The sequence below is a fragment of the Sander vitreus genome, chromosome 12 (assembly GCF_031162955.1).
Source record: "Sander vitreus isolate 19-12246 chromosome 12, sanVit1, whole genome shotgun sequence".
Lineage (NCBI taxonomy): Eukaryota > Metazoa > Chordata > Actinopteri > Perciformes > Percidae > Sander > Sander vitreus.
Window position 1 is genome coordinate 13,514,922 of NC_135866.1, and position 8,985 is coordinate 13,523,906.

General features: G+C 40.1%; 1 protein-coding gene across 1 annotated transcript; it reads left to right on the forward strand.

The window, feature by feature from the left end:
• The first annotated feature begins 916 nt into the window (after positions 1-916).
• On the forward strand, positions 917-4,245 carry foxf2a (forkhead box F2a). Its single transcript, XM_078264797.1, has 2 exons — positions 917-2,208; positions 3,694-4,245. Exons 1-2 carry the CDS (start codon positions 1,248-1,250, stop codon positions 3,855-3,857), a joined length of 1,125 nt encoding a protein of 374 aa, XP_078120923.1. The 5' UTR covers positions 917-1,247; the 3' UTR covers positions 3,858-4,245.
• Positions 4,246-8,985: the final 4,740 nt, after the last annotated feature.

The following is an 8,985-nucleotide window of genomic DNA, read 5'->3' on the forward strand; positions in this document are numbered from 1 at the left end:
AATTGCCTTATAAACATTTACTTTTCAGTGTTCATGAAGCTCGCTGCAGCCGGATAGGGGCATCCAATATTTATGTTTTCTGTCTCGCGCTGCAAATAGCTGTCGCCTCAGTCACTACACATGCGCAGGAAAGGGTTTGTACAAATGGTGCATCCTGAGCGAACTCAACCCGAATCCACAATAGGATAGGAAGAAACATATTCCAAGTAGGCCTATTCTTCTGAGGCTAGAAAGTAAATTTCCTTTAAACCAGCTGTGCATCCTGGACGCAGGGGTTACATGTTTGATGTTGTTGATATTCTGGGTAGATTGTGAACTTTGCTGGTGTGGGAAATGATTTCACTTCCTTATAATAGTGGTGCTGACTTGCTCTTTAATGACACCTAAAACTCCACCAATGCAAAAACAAGATATTTAAACTTTGCACAAAATATACTGGAATATTTAATTATCTGAATCGTTCTTTTAGACTTTATTTAGAGATTCTAATCAGTTCATTTCTCCAGGGATGGAATCCAGGCTCCAAGAGGTAAACTGACACTGTGCGCTCTGTGTGGCACGTTGGCACGCTCTGATGGAAAAAGCATGCTTCCTCTCGTGTCAGAGTCCTAACCCTCAACAGATCCCAAACAAATGAACACTGCAGGACTCTTTCTGTCATACACCTTTACAAAATAAAAGTAGTAGAAAGCATTGTCACCCTTTGCAGGTACTCATGACAAATGGAAGTATTTGTCCAACTTGTGTCGTTTTGTTTATCGTGCCAAATATTAGTCTAACAAATGTATTCAGAGGTGTTTTAGAAAGTAAGTCGTGGGAGGAGATTTGTCTTACTCCACTGCGCCGTGTCCGGCTTCTAGTCTGGATCCTGGCCAGATGGGGAGGGAGTAGTTCCTGGCGATTTCTTGGAGGGATTTGGGGGGATATTGTAGAGGGGCAGAGAGATATTTAAGAATTGATAGGTGGTCGAGTTGTGTTTGGCCGGTTGGATAGGCGCAAGCAAAGTCGAGGAGCTTTATTCCCCCTCTCTTGTGGGATTATTGCCAGCGATGGACAGAGAGAGGAAGGGGGAACAGCGGCTGGTATTTCTTGATTTCCACGGTTATAAACGCACAGAGCATCGCAAAGGGACACTGACCTTTTAATTATCACATTAGCTTTTAATCGCGTTTGAAATATAGGAAACGTTAGTTGCCCACGTGTTATTAAGGTCCCCACGGTGAACGAGTTCAAAAAGAGGCGCAACTATGACGACCGAGAGCTCCAAGCAACATTTGGATCCATCTAATCCTCGCTGCAGTTCTGACGCTCTGAATGCAGCTCTGCTGAGCGCACAGCCAGGGATGGAGAGCGCGCACAATGCATCACCCAAGTGGAAAAAGGGAAACTCTGCCTTGAGGCGCCCTGAAAAGCCTCCCTACTCATATATCGCACTCATTGTGATGGCTATTCAAAGTTCACCGACCAAAAGGCTTACTTTGAGTGAAATATATCAGTTCCTGCAGGCCCGCTTCCCTTTCTTCAGGGGATCGTACCAGGGATGGAAAAACTCTGTCAGACACAACCTGTCTCTGAACGAGTGTTTTATAAAGCTTCCTAAGGGTCTCGGTAGACCTGGCAAGGGTCACTACTGGACCATCGACCCGAGTAGTGAGTTTATGTTCGAGGAGGGCTCCTTCCGTCGCAGACCTCGCGGGTTCCGTAGGAAATGCCAAGCTTTGAAGCCAATGTACAGGATGATGAATGGAATCGGGTACGGGGCGTCCATGCTGCCGCAAAACTTTGATTTCCAATCACCATCAGGCTCATTAGCATGCCATAACAGTTACAACATAGATCTGATGGGTAATACAGTGCCAGGTGGTTACGAGGGACTCGGAGGAGGACATCATGTCCCGCATTTGTCATCAGGCTCCGGGTCATCGTACATGGCCGCATGTCAGGTGGCCTCTAATTCGGACTATTTCCCGGACAGCAGCAGCAGCCCTCTGCAGTCCTCCCAATCGATGGTAGGGACTTTGGACTGTCAGTCTCCTTATGCAAATGCAGCCTCACACTGGAGTTCACCTGGTGTATCTTCATACATCAAACAGCAGTCACTGGCATCAAGCAGTCCCACCTCTTCTGCTCTGCACACAGGGATGTCATCCTACTCTCTGGATCAAGGCTATCTGCACCATAATGCTCGAGATTCCTCTGAGATTTCAGGTAGAACCTCACCGTATGTGCATACATGCATAAGTTATATACCCTATTGTATTTATGATGCCTGCACGTGCACCATGAAGAGTCGTACGAATCAAAGTGTAGGCTTTCAGGCATCACGTAGGCAACAATACATTTGTTTATGCTATTTAATGAAGGTGTATTGGATGAGCAAGACAATGCAAGTGCGAATCCGTTATTAACTGAAATATGAATCAACTACCACATGTTCCAAACTTAATTGAAACAAGTAAAACACACAAAAGTATCCCTGACAGTCTCAAACTATAATGTGGAGTAATTGATCAGATTGTAATGTCGAGCAGTTTCAGTTTTTATCATGCATCATACCATTGTGTGAGGAGTGTGCACGATTATATGTGCCTCATATAGCCTATTGTTTAATTTAAATTTCTTAGAATTTGGTTGTATTTTCAATCAAGCTTTCTTTAGAGGCCTCTAATATATGAAAGAAAAAAAAATAGGCACAATAACACAATAAAAAGGACAATATTATGGTAAAGGCCATCGTTACAAAGTAACCAAAACGACATTAAACACGCTGTCACAAACATATTCCCAGCAACGAAAAAGTAATGCCTTTCATTCATTTCAGTGCAGCTTCGTTAAGCATTTAACATGAGCAACAGCACAATAATAACCAGGATATTTACAGGCTGTTGATGTCTTATTTTGTTTCAATTATTTTATTTTGCTCATGTTGTTTACTGTCGTTTAATACACATAACAACACACATTGGAACAACTTCCTAATAAAGCATCCTTAATATTTTAGAGCTTGTAACTGATGGCTGTATTCATGTTTTTTTAATATTTGCTATCGTGTAATAGATCCATTAAAGCCCACTAAGGACATACTTTGGGTTGCATGTTGTGAAAAATCCATTTTGCTGGTGTTAAACCTCTTTCGCCACGTCACATGCTTTATGTTTTTATCTTTTTACTTAATGGGGATTGCTGCCCTCTAAAAAAAACAAAAAAACCCGGCAGCACAGCATCTGCACCAAAATGCATTTTTAATCATAAAGCGTTACCACGATTTATTAGCATTTACAACTGCAGACTTGAAGGATTATTGTAAACAAAAACAAACAAACCATGTATTCATATTTAACTAACATGTATGCCTGCAGACTAGACTGGTTAATTAGTAATACTGAATCTAAAATCGTCTGTTAATGGATTACCAACATTTGCATTATGGCCTAATACAAAGGATAATTTTGCTACCTGGCAACCCAAACATTGCTCTAAGCCAAATTGTTTGTAATCATTAATAAAGCCATTAGACACAACCTAAAACGTTACACGGCACCTTATTAACAAGTAGTGCCAACGAATTTGTACCTATATCACAGATTCAAAAAACGCACATCATTGTTGATATCCAGCAGTTGGAATAAAAATAATCCAGATCGATCCTGGTTCTAGAAATGATTTGACCTCATGTGTCCTCTGTGTTTTCAGCGGGACTGTCTCGATACTCAGCTCCTGTGTGTGACAGGAAGGACTTCGTTTTGAACCTAAATGGAATCTCTTCTCTCCACCCCAGCACCGGCGGATCTTACTATCATCAGCTCCATCACCATCACCAAAGTGTCTATCAGGATGTAAAGCCATGTGTCATGTGACAAAAACACCGAAGACACTTAACTGTCGAGAAGGTTTCTGCTAAATGTAGCCTATCCCTCGAGTGGCGTTATTTTGACCCAATCTCTGGTGAAAATGGCTATTACATGATTCCCTTCGAGTCAGTGAACTCTGACCTCTTTTTTTAAACCGTTTAGTAATGGCCACACACTCTCATTACATGCTGACATAAGATACACATATACATAAGCAATAGCAAAACATTTACGGGAAAATACGTACACGTACCTGAGTTAATCTCTGTTCATGCACTCAATTTTGTGTTGGAGTTGGTGGAATTGTTGCTGATTTCCTGCAGCAGGTCATAAAAGAGATTCATTTTTAAAGGATCATTTGGAAGTGTTTTAGCAATAAAAGTTTTTTTTTGTACGCAAAGTATTTTCTTTTATAAGCACTTCTATTGTCATTCGTTCTTTCTTTTTTCTTTTTAACTGCTACAAGAGGATTATAATAATAATAATAATAATAATAATAATTATTATTATCATCATTATTTTAATCTCAGGGCTTCTTAGGGAGATATTAAAAATGTAATATCTAACTGAAAATTACGCAATACCTGATTAGTTATGAAACACATTTAAACAGCGCAGTTTGTGGGCGATTTCGAATAACCCGATTACTCCCAGTCCCAACCCTTCGTAAAGGTTGGATTTAAATCACAAATCACAAATCATTTCAGAGATTCAAGTTTCAAAATCATTAATATTGGTCCCCCAGAAATACTGTCATCGCATTGAGCTTAACATATGATCAAGGATATGGTGTAGTTTTTTTATTTACATTATAATCACATATTTTGAATACGAAAAGACCAAATTTAAAATGATTTAAAAGAAAGTAGCCTAATCCTCCTTTGAGTTGGTTCACATGCTGAGGATAGCTTAAGTGTAATTTGGGTCTTAATTATCATAAAAAGCCTGTCTATATTGTTGTTATTTGATAATAAGGCTACTTAGGGGCAAAGAAAGAAAGCGGAAGGCACATTCAATAATTAACTCTGACATGAAAACGGAGACAAAAACTCACCATTCTTGTTTAGTGCTGTTGGCTTTCCCGTGACTGTACCGCCACCTCGTGGTGATTGAAAGTTGAAGGGCTCAAATTATATTTCATTCACTCATGCGTTATGGATAATTGCATGCGCATAACTTCATGCAGTTTAAGAGATGACCATGTTGTGCAGAGCAGTTAGTTGGTCATTTAGTCATTAGAATATAGAATACAGATTAAGCTGATCTTTTTTTTGTCTCTCTGATATGGACCGCTTGTAGATAGGTTGAGATACCTGCGAAACAGTATAACAAAAAGGTTTGAGTTGATGAATCCACTTCTGGATTGCCAAGTCTTTTCAGAATCTGATAAAAGATGTCGACATTTGTATTCTCATAAAAGTTGTAAAATGGATATATAGAGTGAATGACTTTCAAGATACATACTGTTGATGGATTCATTGTGTTCATTTTGTCTTTTTAAGCGGCTGGATATAACCTATAAAAAAATCTTCAACAAATGGCTGTAAGACCAACACACAACCATGCAAGTCCATTAGACACAATTTGTTCGCAATAAAGCCTACTCATTTGAGCATGCTGTCTGACAGACATCAAACATCAGATACATGGCAGTCTATGCTGTATTTTGAGTCCAGGTCTGACAGACATTTAAACAGTATGAATACTGTCAGTCATGTTGGACAGTGCTACACAGATTAGAACGATCAGTGTCATTTCCCAAAACCAGCTTTTAAGAGTGAGTGCAGGCATGGTTGTTACTACAGTAAAAGACTAAACGCGTTTTAATGTCTCTGCTGTCCATGGTGCTGAAGAGGATAATGAATACAGTACATTTGAGTTTTTTTGTGATCCATGTTATATTCAAAATACCCCAAAGCATGCACGTACGCACGCAAGCACGCACACACACACACACACACACACACACACACACACACACACACACACACACACACACACACACACACACACGGGTCATCTGTACCCTTTGACCCCCTTGACAGCAGGCCTGCCCTAAAGTAAGTAAACATGGCAGTGCATGTTAAATGAACATTAGATCACGTTGCAAACTAACTCTGTATTAGACAAAAAATAATTCATACAGAAACATGAACTAGAATTCAACCACGAAACAAATAACAATGTTCTTGCGTGACCAACCCAGGAGGCCAACTGCTAGACTGATGCCACATCAAGGGTTAATGTATGTCACATATATTATCCCAGTAAGAACACACTGCTCTCATTGCTCTAAATGCATGTCTCCACAAAGATTTTATGAAACGCATGTCCTTGCAAAAAACACAGAATAAGGGCCCAGTTTTACATACATAAAACAAACCTTTACTATAACAATGCTTATGCATTCTATCAGCCTGAGCAAACCTTTCTGACCATGTCACCTTCGCACTTACTTTCATCATGGATGCCAGGTTACAGGGCACACTGTGTATGGTAGTATTCTGAGTAGCACATCTCAGTATTCAAGTTCATGGCTTTCTCTTATCTGATAACCAGTGCATCCTTAATTACTGATCCCTTGTGTCCTGCCAGGCTGACTGCACAGGAGCGATTGTGCTACTGACTTCAGACTGTAGTACTGAAATAAATCGGGAGGTGGCAGTAATGTCTCTCTCTCTCACACACACACACACACACACACACACACACACGCACATACACGCACGCACACGTACGTGCGCACGCGCACGCGCACACACACACGCACACACACACACACACACGCACATACACGCAAGCACACGTACGTGCGCACGCGCACGCGCACACACACACACACACACACACACACACACACGCACACACACACACACACACGCACACACACACACACACACACACACACACACACACACACACACACACGGTACTTGTCTAATAAATTAGGTAGGCCTATATTACTTCACATGAATGGTACAGCACCATGTCCGTTATCTGTAAAACAATATAAATAAAAAATAAAAACGTCTCCTGAAATGTTGCTTTCACAGTTCAGTTATGAAATGGTTGATGGCCTTTTAAGAAGTAAAAGAAGATGTTTGCACTTTCTGAACACTAGAGGGAGCCAAAACCATAGTTATAATGAACCTTTAACTTCTCTCTCACTCACTCTCTCACTCTCTCTCCCTCTCTCTCTCTCTCTCTCTCTCTCTCTCTCTCTCTCTCTCTCTCTCTCTCTCTCTCCCCCCCCCTCTCTCTCTCTCTCTCTCTCTCTCTCTCTCTCTCTCACTCTCTCTCTCTCTCTCTCTCTCTCTCTCTCTCTCTCTCTCTCTCTCTCTCTCTCTCTCTCTCTCTCTCTCTCTCTCTCTCTCTCTCTCTCTCTCTCTCTCTCTCTCTCTCTCTTCTTATCTCCCCTTTCTATCTATTTTTAAAATGTCAGCATTGTGAGTTTAGTTTAATTTCCAATCACGTTATTTGGTTTGTATGTGTTTATAGGTCTGATTTAGTAAATACCATAATGCATTGTTTTAACAATTTTAACTTATCTATATTTGTAATAATAAATGTATTACCAATATTGTATTCATTCATTTTGTTTGATTATTTATTATTATTATTATGATATTATTTTCGGCCTTTTGTTTCAGGAAAAGAAAAACTTTGCAATGAGGAAAATTAAATTGGTAGTCTACGAACGCACCAAAAACAAAAACAAAACATTAAATGACATTAAATCCAATTAAATTGTAGAACAATACCATAACATAGGCTATATTTTATTAATAATGGTGTTATTATGTTAGCCTCATTATAGGCTATTGTGGATAAATAGCAACAGCCCGTTGTTTTGTTTTATTATTTTGATATCCATTCATGTTTTTCACCGCGCTTCAGTCGTGGATACCTTAAATAATAAAAGTTATGAGGGACTGGGTGGGCAGGCCGTGGTATTAAGTAAAAAGCCCGTCGTGAATTGTGTAAACAGCCTGGGGCGGTGGAAAAAGTTCATGCCCGGGTCCATGTAAGGAGAAACCGGCGGAGCACCAGGCCACTGCACGGACATTTAATTAAGACGACCTGCAGAGAATTACATCGATATTAGGACTGTAACTTTGCCTCACAATGACCGTTAACAATTTCATGCACAGTCGCCTTTGACAGCGGGTTATATAGAGGCCTTATTGAACTTTTGTCTATCTTTGGTCATAATCTTCTTTCAACCCTCGGGCCTTAAAATTAAATACACCGCATATAATTCCATAAAACACCTTATAAATCTCCAGGGACCTTTTTATAGAGATATAAAGATAAATGAATCTGTGGAAGAATGAACAAATATTTAATATTTTATTTCTTCTGCTACAGAGACAATACATTGCCAATAGGTCTCAAACACCCCAACACAACAGATATTCAAACATTTTGATGAAAAGCCCCTCGTGTGAGGTGTCATGCTCATCCCATTTGGTTCCCTGGTCTTAAAATCCTTTTCTTGAATAAACTCTGACACCTCTGGCCATTCGAAGCCCAAACTGTCTTTTTATTCCCGTTGTAATGAGATCTCACTTAACCGCCCACTGCCAACGATGCGAGGCTCTTCCTGCTTTGATCTCACAGAGATCTGTTGCTGCTGTTGAGTCTTCTCACTAATGAAATGCACTTTTAAAGACGTTAAAACTGGACGTTTTACGACGCCATTTGGTTTGTTGCTGTTACTATCTCTCCTCATAAAAAAGGAAATAATGAACTTCAAATTAGTAATGGCAGCCACAAGAGAGCATACGATATAAATTGTGATTTTGTTTTAGGGAAAAAATATCTGAATGAATATAATGCTAAAATATCCAGATTAATGTACAGATAATAAACATCTAAATTGGAAAGTCAACTCATCTTTTTCTGTTAATAGCCAGCCTGATAGAGGATGCTTTTTTGTAATAAAGTTTGCAAGAATACGCACTCCATGATGTGATTGTGTACATGTGAGTTCCTCTGTCACGTCTGAAGTCTTGGCTGGAGTGGGCTGGGAGTTACCGACACCTCCTCTAACTTTTCTAAAAGCCCTGAGTGTGGCCGGGAGCATTCTTGCTCTCTCTGCACGGCCTCACTTCCCATTGGACGACTCGTGCAC